Source organism: Caretta caretta, chromosome 14, assembly GCF_965140235.1.
Source record: "Caretta caretta isolate rCarCar2 chromosome 14, rCarCar1.hap1, whole genome shotgun sequence".
NCBI classification, from domain to species: Eukaryota; Metazoa; Chordata; order Testudines; family Cheloniidae; genus Caretta; species Caretta caretta.
Window position 1 is genome coordinate 14382231 of NC_134219.1, and position 19006 is coordinate 14401236.

General features: G+C 45.7%; 1 protein-coding gene across 5 annotated transcripts in view; it reads left to right on the plus strand.

Annotated features, from left to right (window-relative positions):
• SLC38A12 (solute carrier family 38 member 12) overlaps window positions 1–19006 on the plus strand; it is a 64887-nt gene that overhangs the window by 37662 nt on the left and 8219 nt on the right. For all 5 annotated transcript variants that reach the window (XM_048818986.2, XM_048818988.2, XM_048818990.2 and 2 more), the window contains one exon: window positions 2592–2685. In XM_048818986.2, coding sequence (XP_048674943.1) covers window positions 2592–2685 — 94 coding nt within the window. The remainder of the gene's footprint in view (window positions 1–2591; window positions 2686–19006) is intronic.

A 19006-nucleotide genomic window follows, 5' to 3' on the forward strand; every position in this document is an offset into this window, starting at 1 on the left:
CCCTTTGTCTGTCCGTGCATTGGATTAAGGTGCTGTTCTGCCAGTTGGTTCTGGTGTGCTCTAATTTGCACAAGACACCTGTTCCTTAATTATCACCATCCCTCGTCTGTCGCTTTGTTTCAACTATTAGTAATGCATGAGCTAATCATCCCTTTTGAAGGGGGATTATGTTAACAGTTTGAGTGTGTGTTTCTAAGAGAGGCTAGTTGGGCATGGATCTTTAATGTCGGTGGTGGTAGATTTGGCTTCTGCTTTGTTGGTGCTGGTCCAGGTCTTTCACCTGCATTCTCCTCATGTGCATTGGGCTGTCTCTGTATCCTTAATGATGATGATATCCCCACCTTTCTGACCCTTGGAGGTTGCATTCTGCTTTGGGATTGAATGGCAGTCAGTAGAAAGGAGGCTGCGGGTTGGGTGGGGATGGAGGGAATTCAGGGAGCATAACACAAAAAGGAGATCGAAGGAAAAGCGCAGAGGAAAAAAATCTAATTTCTATAACCCTTTTAATTCAATTGTATTAGAACTGAAAAGTCCTTGATATTTCTTTTTGCTGTCTAAGACTTGTCAATTATATTTGAAATATCTTTTGTGCTTCCTGGGTGATCTCATCCAAAGGATCTTGAAGCATTTCTTAAACCTTAATCCTCACCCACACACCCGACGGCATTCCTATTTTGCAAACAGGGAGACCAAGGTGCAGAGAGGGTAAGTGGCTTGCCCAGGTGTTGCAGCAAATCATTGACTGAGCTGGGAATAAAACCCAAAAGTCCTGACTTCCAGTCCCCACCCTGGGTTTATTTTGGCCACCTGGCAATATTTGTGTTGTGAAATCATTCGAGTTGCATTACATATTTTCTGGAACGGGTTTAGAAAAGTTTCCTGGAGTTGTGCGGGTCTTTAAATAACTTGGGTTCTGTCCCAGCTCCTCCATGGGTTCATTGTGGGACTTTGGATAAGTCATATAGCCTCTTTGTGACTCAGCTTTCCCCATCTGTAAAGTGGAGTGCTACCTTCCTTTGTAAAGTGCTTGGAGATGAAAAGAGCTATGTAAATGTTAAGTATTTATTGCTCTGTTTATTTTAAAAACATCTTACTAGTTGCCATGCAAATGGACACAATGTGTGCTGGTGTCTTCTGGGCCTTTGTCCTGTAGACTACTGCTTGCACGTGTTACTGATGAGAGTCTGAGTCAGTCCTTGATTGATTGTCACACTCTCACGCCCCACAAAAACAAAGGGTGGGCAAAGCTCTCTTCCTGTATCACTCCCTTCCTCCTTCGGCCAACCTTCTCAGTAGAAGCAACCCCTCTGGATACCACATTAGCTTCGCTCAGTGGGTGCTCAGAACTCTTTCAAGCCCTTGACATTCTGTGTGTGTTCTTAAAGTGCTTGTTATCTGATTTGGCTAATTAGTCTGTTAGGTAAGCGGCACCTCTCCTTCCCCCCCCCCCCCCTCCGCCGCCGCCACTGAGGTTGGATAAAAAGAAAAGGAGTCCTTGTGGCACCTTAGAGACTAACCAATTTATTTGAGCATGAGCTTTCTGTAGCTCACGAAAGCTTATGCTCAAATAAATTGGTTAGTCTCTAAGGTGCCACAAGTCCTCCTTTTCTCTTTGCGAATACAGACTAACACGGCTACTACTCTGAAACCTGAGATTGGATAAGAGGTCACGGCTCAGTCACTTGTTTAGTCTCTCTGTTGCACTGGGGAGGAGCTGTAGGGGGATGTGTGATGTCTAAGGAAATGTAAGGCTTCTCAATTAGTCCTGCTTTCTGCCAAGTGACTAGGAGTGTGCGATGGGAAGCTGTCAGATATTCAGTGGATCCTGGTACTGCAATGTCCACCAGGTTAGTGACCTGCAATGTCCACCTTTAGTGACCCCTCTGCGGTCTGTCTGGTAGCTGTGATTAAAATTGCAGGATGCCTAATAAGGGCACTTGCTGATGGTAGCTTTGCATGGACTCTGCATGGAGTGTTTCTTAACAGCAAAGGCACTGGGAGGCTCTTTATCTTCAGAGTTTTCAGTTCATGGGTGTGGTTTGCACATGTTACTTTCTGTTAATGCTTCATTGTAAAAGTGAAAATGTAGCACATCAAGGATTAGTTTAGCTGGAGCTGGTTCACCCTTGTCACGTGGCAGGTTCCACTGTTTTTCAGGCTAGCACACCTCAAGGCAGGCCCATCAATGTTAATTCAACCAGACTGGTCACAGCTACAGATACCAAGACCTAAATTGAGAATATACCCAGACAAAGAGGTTTAATATTTAATGTTCTGTAAAGTTACACTGATAGCTTGTACTAAAATTTGTCAGTAACTGTGTACTGTACAGGTGATAGCAAACATCAAGAAGCTAAGAGGATCCTGAGCTCGGTCTGCCTGAGGCATATAATCTGACATCAAGCAATTAGTTTTTCCCTTCCTTGTGTCTCAGCCAATCCAGCTTTAAAACTAGTGAAGAAATCTTGGTACCAAACAGAAGTTGTTTCTGAGCTGATCTTTCCAGAAGAAGTTTATTTCACTGTTTTTTGGCCTTATTAGCAAAATTCTGATTTTTAGCCTGATTCCTGTTTGTTTGTTTATCTTTCCAGGCAGCATTTACTCTACTACTGGGTCCTTTTACCTTTTTTAATGTCCAGAAGACCAAATATCTGCAGATCATGACATCCCTGATGCGATGGATAGGTGAGTCCATGAACTTCTTCAGTTTTAGAAAGCCTCCACCTCTATCCCTACTGATGGAAACTGAATCACGGGTATTGTATATAGACGTTGGACTAACTCTGTCATGGCCTGCACATCATGCCCTCTCAAAGACCTGAGTCAACCGTAGATATTTTTGATTTTTTTTTTCAAGCCAGGGTCACCTTCATTTTAGACACGAGTTTTATAAGTGAACACTTGCTAAAATGGTGCTGAATCCCAAGTGGCTTGCCATTGGTGCACCGTAGGCTGCCTCAGAAACTTCTTAACTAACACAAGCTGTTTTCAGTCGGCACTCTGCCTTCTTCCCTAAGCCCCTTGTGTGTCTTTTATGGTATCTCACTAAAAAGTGAAGCTTTTTTTTTTTTTTTTTTGGAGGGGTGTGTGGAAATTCCACTTCTTGTGATCAGAGTACTATACATGTTGACAGTCTGGCCATCTCGCAACTGAAACACCAACATTTGGATTTTTCAGTGTCAAGGCAGGGGAGGATGGGCATTTTAGAGATGTTTCTCTTTGATAAGGCTATTGGATTGTGTGGCAGTTCTCCCAATGGACTCTCCTGAACATTGGGTCAATTTCTTCAGGATCCAGGTCTTGGAAATAAGTGGGATCAATCCATTCCATCAGGATAGAGTTCATTGTGGCAGGAGGTGACTACTTTAGTTTTCTCTTTGAAGCACTGATGCATTTAATGGGGAACCCACCCTGAATCTTGTCAGTCATCCAAGGACTTAATGGCAGTGAATCTGGGCCATGTGCATATATTTCAGGAAGAGTTTGCATATTTGCACACTGTTTTGCCCAGGCTTATAATTCTGATTGTTTATCTCAGTCTACTCCAGACCCAGATTCGATAACTGATAGCTATCATCAGCCCATGTCAGGAAGGAAAAAGAACTTTCCCTAGTTCAGCCTCTGGGACTTTTTCACCTGTTCAGTATCACTCTGTACGCAGTAAAGGCCAGTTTTGGATAGCCAAGTTCAAAGGCCTGTAATCCTGATCTGAAACCCCCAGCAGTACTCAAGGGGAGCTGGATGAGAATATCTGAGCTGAGGTTTATCTGTGGTGTTGCTTAGGGAAATGAAGCTCCCACGGTGGATGAGAGATTAAGCTGCAGAACCTCAAATGTTGAGCGGTTTGAAATAACGAACACTGACCCCGTATGGTGTGAAAATCTCAAATGTCAGTGTCTCTCCTTTGTTGCCTGAGCACATGAAAGGTTTGAAAGCCCCATGCTCCCCAGAAGGAGGGGTTATCTCATTAAAGGGGTATTAAAGGTAGCAAAAAATATAATCCCTTCTCATCTCACTGGCCCATTTCCTATCACCCAGTCTCCTCTCTTCCTGCTGTTGCATCAGTCAAGCCTCCCGTCTCTGAGACAACCTGGCACCTGGCTGGCCTGCCGTTGGTCTGTCCCTAGCCAGCTGCCTCCAGAATAGGGAGGGTGATCATTAAACCTTGGCCCAAAGGTTTTCTTTCCTTGACAGACGTGTTTGGTAAGGTGTAGGGGAAATTCATGATTTAGCCTGATTGATTCCCCTGTCAGGCCATTAGGGGATGTTTGTCCCAGATAATGATGTTTAATGGCCCTGGTGGTACCTCAGTGGTTACTTATTGCAAAGGAATCAATGAATACTAGATTTATTAGAAAAGAAGATTCTTAAAAGGAAAGTGGGTTTATACAGTAAATAAAGAAAAGGAGTACTTGTAGCACCTTAGAGACTAACCAATTTATTTGAGCATGAGCTTTCGTGAGCTACAGCTCACTTCATCGGATGCATACCGTGGAAACTGCAGAAGACATTATATACACACAGAGACCATGAAACAATACCTCCTCCCACCCCACTGTCCTGCTGGTAATAGCTTATCTAAAGTGATCATCAAATTGGGCCATTTCCAGCACAAATCCAGGTTTTCTCACCCTCCGCCCCCCCCACACACAAACTCACTCTCCTGCTGGTAATAGCCCACCCAGAGTGACCACTCTCTTCACAATGTGTATGATAATCAAGGTAGGCCATTTCCTGCACAAATCCAGGTTCTCTCACCCCCCTCCAAAAACCACACACACAAACTCACTCTCCTGCCGGTAATAGCTTATCCAAAGTGACCACTCTCCCTACAATGTGCATGATAATCAAGGTGGGCCATTTCCAGCACAAATCCAGGTTTTCTCACCCCCCCCCACCCCCATACACACACAAACTCACTCTCCTGCTGGTAATAGCTCATCTAAAGTGACCACTCTCCCTACAATGTGCATGGTAATCAAGGTGGGCCATTTCCAGCACAAATCCAGGCTTTCTCACTCCACACGCCCCCGAAACACACACACACTCACACACACAAACTCGCTCTCCTGCTGGCAATAGCTCATCCAAACTGACCACTCTCCAAGTTTAAATCCAAGTTTAACCAGAACGTCTGGGGGGGGGGTAGGAAAAAACAAGGGGAAATAGGCTACCTTGCATAATGACTTAGCCACTCCCAGTCTCTATTTAAGCCTAAATTAATAGTATCCAATTTGCAAATGAATTCCAATTCAGCAGTTTCTCGCTGGAGTCTGGATTTGAAGTTTTTTTGTTGTAAGATAGCGACCTTCATGTCTGTGATTGCGTGACCAGAGAGATTGAAGTGTTCTCCGACTGGTTTATGAATGTTATAATTCTTGACATCTGATTTGTGTCCATTTATTCTTTTACGTAGAGACTGTCCAGTTTGACCAATGTAAATGGCAGAGGGGCATTGCTGGCACATGATGGCATATATCACATTGGTGGATGTGCAGGTGAACGAGCAATAGTCCTGCTGCAGGGCTTGGGTTTGGGATGATTCCGCCGCAGAGCTTGGGGAGGGGTTGAATCCATGTACTTGGGGTAGGTTAGGCTCCTACTGCAGAGCTTGTAGGAGAGGGGGAACTGCAAACAGAGTTAGAGGAAGGATTAAGCCCCTGTGCTTGGTTTGGACTTCCTGGTGTGCTGATTGTATCCTTCTGATATACTAAGGCCAGGCACCACTCCCTCTCTCCAGGATCTGTGACTGCATTTCCTGGCCTGTTCGAGCAGAGTGATGTTGAAGTTGTTTCTGGAACCCATCCTGAGCACCAGAGCCAAACTCTGCAACTCTACCAGGCTGGTTGATCCGCATTGGCTTTTACTAAGTGAAGGGGACACATCTGCTTCTCCTCTTTCAGAAAGTGCCAGCTGTGCTTCACCTCCCCTTTCAGATAGGCTGACCAAGCCAGCCCCTTTGGACAAGTGCATGAACTTGCACTTGCCTCAGCTTTGTGGGAAGCCAGTCCTCTGCACAGCTGACCCATCTGTACACTCTGTCCTTAGCGGTTAATATTGGCCTCCAATGTGTCTGCTGCAGGACGTACACTGCACCCTTTCCCCCATTCAGTGAAAGCCTGTGGATTTCCCTGCCGCAGGGGCTGACATCAGTCTGCACTGCCCCGGGTGTACTGAAGATTAAGATGACAGTAGCGGAAAGGATGACTCTTGGCAGCGGAAAGAGAGAGAGCTGCATGTGAAGGTCGTCTCTACTTTTGTTTGTAATGCTGTCATCCTTGCCTTTGAAAGTTGTTTCCTCTCTTTCCCCTTCTGATCTGAGTGATGATCAAATGTCACTCGCCTCTTCGCAGAGCCATATGCTCTTCAGAAGCAATACTTCGAGTAACAAAGCCTACAGTGGTCATTTTTCTCCATGAGATGTAAAGACTTCAAAAAATAAGCTACCTTGAGAACGCTACCACCTGCATCACAAAGAAAAATTGGTCCAGGTCAGAGAATTCAGAGGAACAACCATGCCTGGGTTGTTCTGGCTGGGCTGCTGCATCCAGCTGTGGCATTCTTTATTTTTTTGATGTTATGGAAGTTCTTTGTGTGCAGCTGAGGCAGATACATACTGAAGCACCCAGAAGGCCAAGGGGTATGGGGAATTCTTGAAATGATCTGAGGCTTTAAAGTACAAGTGCAATAACATTGGTGATACCAAACAGACAGGAATCTATTGGTTGGGCCCAAAGAACTGCTCTGAAAACAGACTAGTATGGAGAAGCATTTCCCTGAGGGCACAAGTACATTTCATCAGGTGGAGTAGAACATGCAATGGCTAAAGTCTCGGGTTATATGGAGACCTGAAACCATGTTAGCACCTCTCGAGAGCCACATCTTAAACACAGCTCGTTACAAAGTTGTAAGTGTTGTTTCAAATCACTGTATTGGGCTTATGAATAGCAATAAAATAATTAACACTTGTTTCCCCTTGTCATTTTCGGAAATTCTCCCAGAATTGGCCAAATACCAGTGCTTGCCATGGTGGGAGCAGTAGCGTAAACCAAGCTCAGATGTTTTTAACAGTTGTCTAGTTCTGCTCTGAACAGGTTAAATAACAGTGGTTAAAAATCCCATAGCCCAGTTTATATTAGTGTTCTCACTATTGCTAAGGCCAGTGAATTGCACTGACTCTAGACCAGCCCTTGGAGAATTTCTGAATGTGCTCCGCATAGATGCAGTCTCTAACAGACCAAGTAGGAAGCTAGTAGGTTATAAGATGGTTATCCAAAAAATTTCCTAACATAGGGCTCAGTTGTGCTATTGATACGGTTGTGGTATAACATGGCTCTTTTTTGCCAGTATATACAGAAAAATGTATTTCTGTTCCCTGTCCATGCCATTGGAAAGCTGGAGGAACATCCAAAAGGGGCTGACTGAATGAATCTCTCCATGGAACACTACTTAGAGGAAGAACTTACTGGCCTTAGCAACAGAGGGGACATGCAAAGAGTGGCCCAAGGTTTGAAGGCCAAGACTATAACAGGATTCAAAAAAGAACTAGATAAGTTCATGGAGGATAGGTCCATAAATGGCTATTAGCCAGGATGGGCAGGGATAGTGTCCCTAGCCTCTGTTTACCAGAAGTTGGGAATGGGCAACAGGGCATGGATCGCTTGATGATGACCTGTTCTGTTCATTCCCTCTGGGGCACCTGGCATTGATCACTGTCGGAAGACGGAATACTGGGCTAGAGAGACCTTTGGTCTGACCCAGTATAGCCGTTCTTATGCTCTTAAGATAGACAGGGATAGTGAAGCCTTATTTGTGCCCTAAGCAACATCCGACAGTGCAGGAAGAATCCAGGTTCTGATTACAATGTTTTAGCCTGGGTCTTGAATTGGGCTAACCTTAAAACTTTTATTTTCTAAGACAGTTGTAGAATAATTCATGCTGGCAAGGTGAAACAGTGTTCGAAGATTTGGGCCTCAGCCCTCTTCAAATATTGTTACTTTTATAGAGTGCAACTACAAGTCAAAACTTTGCTAGCTATAACATTGAAAGGTGTTTGTTGCTCATAGAATGCTAGTACCAATTCTCACATCAGCTCGGCCAAGGATTCTTTATAGGGAACTGTGCTGTAGCATCCTTTCCCCTTTCCTATACGCATTCACCCCCGAAGTAACCTAAAACTGTTGTAAAATTGTCAGAGACGATACAAGAAGATTGTTCCCTAGCCTGGTTAAAGCACTCTTGGAGTGGATCCTTTAATGCAGTTTGGCTAATCCAGTTCTTGGAATAATATCGCTTTTACACCCTGGTCAAGGAAACAGCCTTGAGAGATTTGATTTTTATCTAAAATGCCCAAAATATCCCAAAGAAATACTCTGCTTTTTATTCGGTCCGCAGTTCCTCCTCCTGTGTTGATAGAGGAAAAAGGCTGGAGGCCATGATTTAGGTTGGTCTCAGCAGCCTGACTCGGTCCCCCAGAATTATGACCATGTAGAATTTCTCTTACTCTATTTCTAGAGCTGACCTGTTTCTTACTGCATTCTCTTAGGTGCTGGTGGCAGGGTATTCCCACCCACACTTGTACTTACAAGTGATCTATTTAGTGCCTCAGCCCATCATTTACCCTGGAGCCCTCAAGGAGGCCAGGTTCACAGTGCCACGGTTCCGCCTTATCCCCACCTTCTTCAGCAATATCCCACATCCTCTGCTGGGTACTGGTGACTGGGTATCACAGGGCACAGCTCAGAATCTGGCAAAGGCAGAACGAAAATCTCAGGGCCTGAAGCCATGCAGGTGAGTGCAGGGTGTTCTGCCAGTGGGAATCGTGGGGCACTCCGGGACACAGCGATGCTCTGCATTGTTGGATGATTGCGTCCCACAATGTCGTGGGAAGGATATGGGTTAGGAAAGATAACACAAGGACAGCGTTTGGTAGGCTGGAGCTCAGGGGCAAACACTGAGCTATTGTGTATTCAGCAGCTAAACCGATTTAATTGCAACCTGTTACAGCTGGGAACTCCCAGCTTTATGAGCAGAGACCTCCGGCTTTAAAGATTGCGACAGCATGAGTCTTGCCTCGGTTATTGTATCATCAGTGGCAACTGTTCTCAGACAGCTTTCACTCAGGACACTTGCTGCGTGCTCTGCTCCAGATGCTCCAGTTGTAGTTATTAGAAAATATTGCATTTTAATCAAGATCCATTTTGGAGAGGAATAAACTTCCTACAGTTTTGGCTGTTGCTGGCTTGCAGTGTTCTCTCCCCCCCACCCCCCACCATGCTTTGTGGTGCATTCAGATCCGACAATTAGCACATCAGGCCTGCTTACTGCACTTCTTAAAGTGGGTCAGTCACAATCCTGGCCCAAATTCTTGGGATAAACTTGAGACCATTAATTAAATCTCTCCTCTTTCTCTTTGCCTCTGCTGCCGCCTCCTTCTCTGCCTCCACCTCACACAGACACTTAATACCCAGCTATAGCTTTTGATGCTCAGTTTCCACTTCCAGGCTCAGCGATCGAGATCCTTCGCTGATTTTTTCCTGTTCTTAGATAGGCTGGTGACAGGTGTTTTTAGAAATACCTTCGCTAAAGGACCTCAAACCACTTTAGGAACCTTGAGTAATGACACCTCAGTAAGTTTAGCCCCTTTATTACAGATATGAAAACTGAGGTCTAAGATCCTACAGTGAATCAGTGCTAGAAGCAAGAATGAATCCAAAATTCCTGACTCCAGATATGCTATTCTAATCCCTACACGCTATCTCAGGGCTTGCCATTGTTCCCATCCCAAATGCCAGGGCATTACCGTAGGGAACAATCTTTCATTGACTCGAGGGCATGCACTAAGATCTCATAAGTTCTTTCCATCTGTAATTTCAGTATTTACGTTATTTTCTCATGGGCAGACTTGCCTTCTGCTAAATTTGCCCTGCCTATAGAAAGGTGCAGATAGCCTGCCTTCTTCCACTTGATTGCAAAAAAGTAACGTTTCATACTGCTTTACATATCTGTTTACCTGTTTGCACAACTTTAAGTAATTAAACAATAACACAATGGGTCATTTGACCAGGATTTAATTTCTCACCACCACCATCCCCTCCAATCTCAAAGGTCCAGGCTTCTCTGAAAGAACGTCTCCTATTGTCATTCGCTCCAAAATATAGTTGAAACCCTGCTGGCAGGGCTGTAGACCAGTTTGGTTAGGGAGGTGGTTTCTGAGAATTCTGCTAGTCAAACCGTACTGGAAAATAGCACAGCTGTCAGAAGAAGCTGTGTTGTAGGTAGACCCTACTGATCATAAAATAGCTTAACTTTTCCCTTTCAGAACTGGCATCTGTCACTTTGGCTTCCAGTTGACCTCTCAGCCACCTAAAAAATTCCCTTTCCAGTCCTTGGGAACCATGGAATTTAGTTGCTTGCTTTGAGGCTGTTGTGGGTTTTCTTTTCCTTTTTCTTTTCCTTTTTCTTTTCTTTTTTCCCATCTGAATTTAGTGTTGGTTCAAGATGCCTGATTCACAGCCCTGGACACTGAAGTCCTTTCTGTATCCACAGAACAGATGCAACATAGGCAGCAAAGAATAACCTCCCCAGTGTTCCTCGTGCTGAGAGGGTAGGTCATTTTCCATACCAATTCCATCCCTCGGCATCTACACTTTGACCGCCAAGGGTGTAACAATTGCGATGGAGGCTTTTGTACCAGACATTTGTCCACTGAGAATTATCCAATATCATGTTCTGTAGACCACTGAATGGAATTCAGATGTTGTGATGACTTTTGGTCACTGCTGTCCTGATTCAAATTTAAACTGGTCAAGCTGGAGGTCATCCACCCTAAAATCCTTGGGCCAGTTTGCTGTTTTTTTAACACGAGTTATAGCAGATGGGGAAGGGAGACTACAAGACTTATAGCCATGGCTGGTGTAGGGGTAGTGACAATAACTGAAGTTATTATAACTGAAGTTTTTATATTTTCAATCTCCTGCAAGGAGATTAGTTTGCCACTGTACAGTTCTCTAGGCAGCTGCTCTTCTGGTGATTAAAAACAGAGCTTACTGTGGCAGCTTAAGGAAGGACCAGTTAGACCTCTGCCCTTAGTCTCTTCTTTACACCCTCCATTGGGAGGGGGAAGGAGGGAGTTGAACTATAAATCAGGACATTGTATTGCATTTTTGATTGCCTTAAGGACACTGATGTCACTCTTTCACCAAGTCCTTCTGCTTTTTTTGGTCTCTTTTGGAGAGGAGAAAGCCGCTTTAGGAGCCCTCTGGGATAAATAATTCACTAAGAAGAGAATATATTTATGAAGAGTTAGTTAAAAGGCCATGCTTCTCCGCTGTGCCTGCTTTTAAACATATCTGAGGAGCTTGTTTCAGTGTTGTCTGCAGGCTGGGATGGGATGAAATGGTGCCGGCGTGACTGAAAGCACCTGATAGCTTCAGATGCAAATTGAGAGTGACACACAGTGCTGGATGGGACTGCTAAGATCCTGCCAGAGGGGTTAATGTTCCTGAAAAGAACGTCATCTCCAGTCAGGAGGTGATAAAGCAATGGTTGCCTGTGACGGGGTGCAGAACCTGTTCAGAAAGGTCTGTGGAGGGCTGAAAATACTGGAGCAGATCACTACCCACTTCGGCATTCTGTGAAGACATCCAGAATGAGGACACCTGTGCAGATTTTGGGATGGAGGGAGTGTACATCAACAGTGAGAGCAACTGTGCATTCCACTGAGTCTATAAGGATGATTAATATAGAGCATTATTCAGACAAGACATGGCAAATCACTGGCAAATGAAGTGACACTTCATTGGATGGGGGCCCAAGTAAACCAGAGCTGTTGAGCTTCGAGACAGATTCGCTGGCCTCAGACACACTGCACTGCCTTAGCACCTCCAATTGTGCAAATGTTAATCGAACCTCACAATGACTCTGTGAGGTAGGAAAGTATTATCCTCATTTTACAGAATGGTAAACTGAGGCACAGAGCAATGACATGGATGATCCAAGATCACGTTGCATGTCAGTAGCAGAGCAGGGACTAGATACCAGGAGTCTAGATACCAGAAGCAGAGTTGGGATTAGCTACCAGGTCTAATGGCTTAAGGACACTGCCATAGGAGGTCCAAGGAGCGTTGGCAGAAAATAACTTTACATGTGATCTCCAGCAGAAGTGAACAAACATCCCTAACCAGTTTTCCTCTCCCTTATGTACAGATGAAGGAGCAGTGATACCACCAGGGTACAAAACAGTTTTTTTTCTCTCCCTGAGGTGCCCCGGCATGCAGCATATGTACAGCATGTCAGCTGATATGGGATCAGAGAGAGGAATGGTTCAACAGAGTTAATGGCAGGAGTTGCAACTGGAGGAGGTTACTGTAAGTTTGCTTGATTTATCTTGTAGCAAACACTGCCATGAGCAGGGAAGGAAGAAGCAGAGAGTTGGTGTTTTCCAGCAGTAAAATCCTATCCTAGAGCTTTTGACAGCTGAAAGACTTGATTCATTTGTTAAAAAAAAATTGGTTTTGTTAGTGAAACAGTCTCTGCATCTTGCCAGGGTCAGGGCAGCAGTAATCTCTGGCAGGGTGGCAGAGGGTATTAGTGAAAGCTGACAGCGTGGGTAGAACATCAGGGTGATCGGTGTTACGGATGAGATGCACTAAATGCACGGTTTCTATTCCCCTGACCTCCCTTTTTTTGCCTTTCTCCACAAGTCACACTCCACGTTGTATGATCTGGAGAAGTTCAGCATGTGTCATTGCACTTTTGCTGCCTGGGTGAGCTACGGATCCATGCAATGTAGACGGAGCCTCAGACTTCAAACTGTCCCCTAGCCAAAGTCCTGCTTTACCTTGTATGAACTGTCCACACTGAGGCCATGAGCCCTTCTGACTGCTCTGTAACTTTTTTTCTAGAACCAAAATCTCTTCCTTCCCCCTCCTAGTCTGAGATGAGTAAAACACTCTTCCAGAGGCAGAGATGCCACCTTCCCCCTAATGGCTCTGACTTGTTTTCCTCACAGGGCACAGGTGCCCATCTGTATTCCTTACAATCCCCCATGTCTCCCCAGAGTTAGGGACACTCTTGCCTGCATTGTGCTTTCAAGGCTCCACCATCACACGGGTCAAAGCTTCTTGGCAGCCTCCTAGCTCCCACTTCCACAGAGGCAGATCCACTCATTGCTTCTATCACTGTGCCTAGACCCCTGTGGTTCCACCTCATGTTTTTGTCATCCTCTCATACAGAACCGTTCACTAAAGTGTGGAGCAGCTTGTCCATTTCAGCTACGAGAGGCCTGGGGCTCATGAACTCTGACTGGGTGAGATCATACAATTTCTAGGGAGGACATGTGAGTTAATGTAGGAGTCAGAGCGGGGCTTATTCCAGAAGCCTCTAATTTCAGAGGTTTGTTTTACCAGTGTGACTGGTAACAGTGATCTATCTGAACAGCTTACATGTATAGTACGACTCTAGCACCTTCTGGTCCCAAAGGATCAGTGGGTTTAATCGCACAGAGCGCTGTTGAAAGGCAGCCACCTCCTCAGGTCAAGGGAAACAGCAAGGTGGATAGTGCCCTCTGTGGCATTGGGTAAGGACCCCCCCAAGGCAAATTTTTGCCCTTCCAAAAAGTGCCATTGGGATTTGTAATGTCCACACAGAGCAGACAAGGCCTCTGTTTTTTTTTAATATCTCCTGCCAAAGAACCACACCGTAAGCTATGTGCAACTCAGTGACTCTACTTGGGAATGATGAAGTGAGTTGAATCCTGTCTTGCCAGTGTGTCTAGGTATTTCAGAACTGAGGCTTAGACAGCTTAGCTGTCTTCTGCTTTTGTTCAGTTTATTTCCCTCTCACTTCTCAGCTGGAATGGGATAGAGCCCCTCCAAACTCCAGTGCTTGCCTGCTACCACCACGCCTCTTAGGACAACCTAGCCGCCCTGGGGCTCCCAGCCAGTGTGCTCTGTCTGCATAAAACGTGCTTTGGATTGGCAAGGGTCCAGAAGATCACTGCGGTAGATGAGTTAGAAAAAGGAGGTGGTTTCTTCTCCCAGAATCATCTCCAAAGGGAGCTGGCCCCGGGAGACTATGCCTACTCCCCTCCTCTTCCCCTTTTGGTACCACCTCCCTCCCCGAATCCATCACGCTGCCTTGCGTATGAAATGGGAAGCGAGCAGCGTGCATTGCGAGAGAGTGATTCATTATTGTTATCCCCTGGCATATTGATTCTCTGCTTCGAGAGGAAAACTCTGTCACACCGTCAGCCAGCACTGATGGATGGCTCTCCTGCAAATGTGTCAAAGCTGTAACAGGGCGCCTGCTTAAACAAACAGTTCTAAATGGGTGGATGGGGGCAATGAGGCATAGGGGGCCTCCATTTATAGCAAGATGGTGTGGCAGTATTTCACACCCTGTGCTGCTCCGGTTCATTAGAAGGGATGACATGTAGAGCAAGATGTCTGCGTAACCTGTTGATGCCCTTTTAGTGTTAATCATGGTTTCCAGGCTGAGGGAATGGTTGTTGTTGGAAAGGGCACAACTCATGATTGCAGCAAATATATGCAGTTATCCACGTCTTGCTTACTGTTTGTATCCCTGTTGCAGTCTCTCTTCCATGAAGGGGATAATGCCAGCTGAAAATAGAAACAGAGTTTGCTCTGCAAAGTATGACTGCTTGCCGCTGATCTGCAGCCTGCTACCCCTATGAGTGCTCGGGAGCAGTTCCCCAAGGTGATTAAGACATTCCTGCTTGGAAGTGCCTGAGGAAGGCACAGTGTTTAGAGTCAGAGTTCAGCACAAAGCCTAGTCCGCTCCACTGGCTCTTGGCTGCTGTCCGAGCATTATGGGGCACCTGTGCAGGCTGAGAGTCTGTAACATGGCACCTTTCAGATTGTCATTGGAGTGATTGAGTGACTGGAAGAGCAAATGCTCCATCACCTAACACCAATGAGGCTTAACTTGCTGCATGGTCCTGGCCAGTTACACTGTATCTGATGGGTGTGACTGGCGCATCTCCTTACGTTTCTTCCTCTTTCTTGGTGCACATCTTGACTTGGGACCTTCCTGTTTCCATCTGCATAAAGATGTTCTGGAGGCAAGGCTGCAACTTCTCTGCCTTCCAGGCAAAACTTTCTCTCCGAAACTCTTCTAAACATAGTGCCTCTGCTCCATCAATCCAACCACACGGAGCTGCACCGATGGGCTACAAGGAAAGGTGAAGTCAGAAAATCATTGTGGAGCATGATATTGGGGCAACAGCTCTAGGGGGGCGGATTTACTGCTAAAGGGCAGATATTGAGGGCTTATCGGTGGTTTTTCAGGCTTGACGGGGTTTCTTTTGCCTTATGAAAGCACCAGTGGAATTGGATTCTTGGGAGGATTCGCAGCTATGATTTTTATGTATTATTATGAATGTTGAAAGCCTTCCTTGGCAACTAAGTAAAATTAAAACACTCCAGGCACTCGACTCCAGGACACCCTGTCTCAATCATCAATATTCATAATGAGTTTAATGGCAAAATGGAGACATTGTTTACTTCTGACCTCCTGAAATTCTGTCTAACAGCTATTCATTTAAATATCCAGGATTTGGAGAGACCCAGGTCCTGTCCCCTGGTGAAAGCTGCTACCTGCGGTGCATTGGTGATGTGGCAGAGACAGAGGAGGAGCAGACTGGTGAATGCTTTGTTTCCACACCTGCTCCTTGTGGAGGGTGAAGAGTAAACTTGGTGTGGTGGAGAGGGGTGACCTAAGACTGTCACGTTGGCCACTTCACTCCATGCGGAGGGATGGAGTATGAACATGGGAAGGCTGTGTTCTCCCACCACCATTCAGTGACAGAGATCCAGGTCCCAGACTTGCTCCTAGGACAGAGAGAGAGCCTGCATTTCTGTCCCTGCTCCCCATGCACTGAGAGGATGGGATCTGAGCATACCACATTCTCACCCCTCTGCCTTGAAGGAACCTGGGACAAGGAGCCAACCTGAGATTGCTGTCTTCCAGCATTTGCATCTTGCAGGGGGATGGAGAGCAAACTTGGGAACGCCCACATGGTGCCTCCAGCTCCCCGCATGGGGTGAGCCTGAGACTTCCCAATTCCCTGCTCTACTGTCTGTGATAGGGATGGATGACTGACTGAGATCAGCCCAGCACAGCCCAGCCCCCCTTCCTCTGTGGAGGAATGCATGGCAAGCATGAGGCTGCTGGAGGGATCCCAGTTGGGCTCTGAGGAAATGAGCTCAGAAAGACTGATTTCACTTTCTCACTTCCCTATATGGCTTTGTGTTATCGATCCACTAGAGCAGAGATGGAATGTTAAATATCCCGAGACTCCCAGATTTTCCATCAGGGCCACTTTTCGGATATAGGTTCTTATGTATTCTTCACTCATCTGGCCACGAGAGCCTGATAGAAGAGCTGTCATCTTTCTAAAATCAACATCTCTTTGGTCAAGGAGGACAGACAGCCTCAGCTTTCCTCTCAGAAGAGGCCTGTGTCTTCAAGTTAGAGAGCTGGTGTCCTCTCCCCACGAACAACAGAAAACCTCGGTTGGGGATGGTAATTAAAAAGCCATGCTGTGTTCTATTTGTCAACCCTTTTCTATCCTTCACCAGTAAGGATGTGTTCTCAAGAAGGTGGAATGCGGAAATGTCCCTCCCAGAACCGCTTGTCTCACTGTGTGGAAAATGAGCTGTCTGGGGTGTGTATGAATTAGTCTCTTACACTGCTTTTGTACAGGGGCTCATTTTATTTATTTCTAAACATTCAAATATGTTTAAAGTGTAAGAGGTGATTGTAACCTGCCAGTAACCTCTTGAAACCATGTAATCTGCCTCTCTGACTAGTGCGACTGTGTCAATCAGCCATAAACAACACTGTTTTCCAAGGAAGCTGCAGTTCACATGGGTGTCGGGGATGGAGGAGGAAGCAGAGGCAGGATGCTGCACCATATTGCCACCACTTTACAGTTGCATTTCATTTTTCATAGTCTCTTGTGATCTTTCTAGCCTTCCCTCCTTTCTTGTCTCCCTTCCCCCCTTGTAGGTTATCTATATGGTTCTCATCACATGGTGTAGAGAGGGCATTCTCCATCTCCTTTCATTCTCCTATGCACTTACTAAGAAATGTTCTCATAGAGACCACCTCCTCCTCCTTGCCCCCCACTTTTATTTCCCACTGCTTGGGTCTCAAAATGTTTCATGGTGGAGTCACCAGGAGTGCTCCATGAAACACACCTGGAAAACCAGTGGTTTACAGGCATCTTACATATGCCCTTGACATTCTTGAGGCCTGTCTCCCAATTATGAAGGTGTCTGATCCTCTTGCTTTTCTCTCCTACCTTTCCTGGAGAAATGGTGGCAGTTTTGGTGCTGTCTGTGCAACAACTGAAAATCATGCTAGTGGCAATTGAATTTTTAAACAAGGTTCTAGCATAGTTTCCTGGATCAGCATAAGACCAAGCTGTACATTACTTTGGGTGGGGTGTGGATGGTATAGGCTATAGCATGGTTTGACAAGTGCAGTTTTCAGAAAAATAATCCCAGTCCACGCTGATTGGAGAAGGTGTACTAGATTTCTGTTATCAACCATTTTTTGTTTGGTGACTGCTAACTAGTGTGGACTGGACCAAAGCTATATTTGTCTTCTATATTTCTCTGGCTCTCATCCTTCTGAAGTGGTGTCTGAAGGTCTCTTCCATCCCTGCTTCATATTTCAGTCCCTCCTGCCCAAACCTATTCCTTACACATGAGCAATTTTCTTAACACATTTTCTCTCTGCTAACCAGGTTCCCTCCAGGTGCAGAAGCACCATAGGAATGTTAGTGCTGGAGCCGTAGGCTGCTTTAATGGAGTATTTTGGCTTTGCCTTCAGCCTGTTATCCCAAGAATAAAAGGACGTGAACAGGAAGCTTCATGCATACACACGGGATCCTTTTCTCATCTGCTTGAGACTGCCTGTCAGTCAGAGGCTGTCGTCCTCTTTTCATCTTGATTTATCATTGAGCATAACTAGGTTTCAGAATTTTCGTTTGTGTCTTACTTCCTCCCAGGGACAGGTAATAAATCTAATATATGAACATTTAATTCTCCAATTTCAGCAGCCAGGACAGGAGAGAGACACTGTTCCACTTCAGTGGCCAAGAAAGAATACAGCTGCTGGGGAAGCATTGCTAGCGAGATCTATCTGTGGTCGGGACTTCAGTAGGGGAGTCTCCCAGTTCACCCAGCCAGCCCATGCCCCTCAACGGATGGGAGATGGGTACGCTATGAGCCACTGGAAAGGGTTGCACTCCTACATTGTGCCCACGCCAAGATAGAACATTTCATTTGAGAGCTTCTTGCAGAGCAGAAGCACTTCTGCTTTGACAAGCTATTGCTAGATTTTTAACCCCTCTTGTTAGACTTGCTTCACTGGGATAGCCGTGTCCGGAAGAGAATTCATTTAGGCAATGCAGCCATTCTGTCGAACATAATAGCTTGCTCTTCTCTGCAGTCTTCTATCCAAGGTTCTCCGAACACTTCAGAAATGTTGCACCAGTAATTCTAGCAGATTCTACAATCTCCACTGTGGGTGGCCTTGCGCTGAGGAACCCCGTCATTCCCCATTAGGGATCTGATCCAAAGCCCATTGGTGTCAGTGGAGAGCCGTTTCATTGACTGTGTTTTAGATCAAGCCCTAGACTTCCCAGCTTAACAAAGCATGGCTTTCTTATAAAGGAAGTCACCAGTTTCTCCTGATCTTGCCAAGGACTGTGGGGTGAACAGCAGAATCACTGGAGTAGGCTGACATGGGCAGAATGTGAAAGTGGGGGGCTGTACACTGAACCCTAAAAAAGTAGGGAATCAACTCAGGTTCTGCCTCCAGCAGTTTTTATTCTAATCCAGAAAATCTTAACGTTCCAGAAGCAAGATGGAGAGTTGTTTCTTTTTTGTCTCTGAATTGGAAGCAGCCACCTAGCCTCCTTCCACAGCGTGGTGTTTGTGTGCATGCAGGTCACCTGCATAGAAAGCTGTGCCAG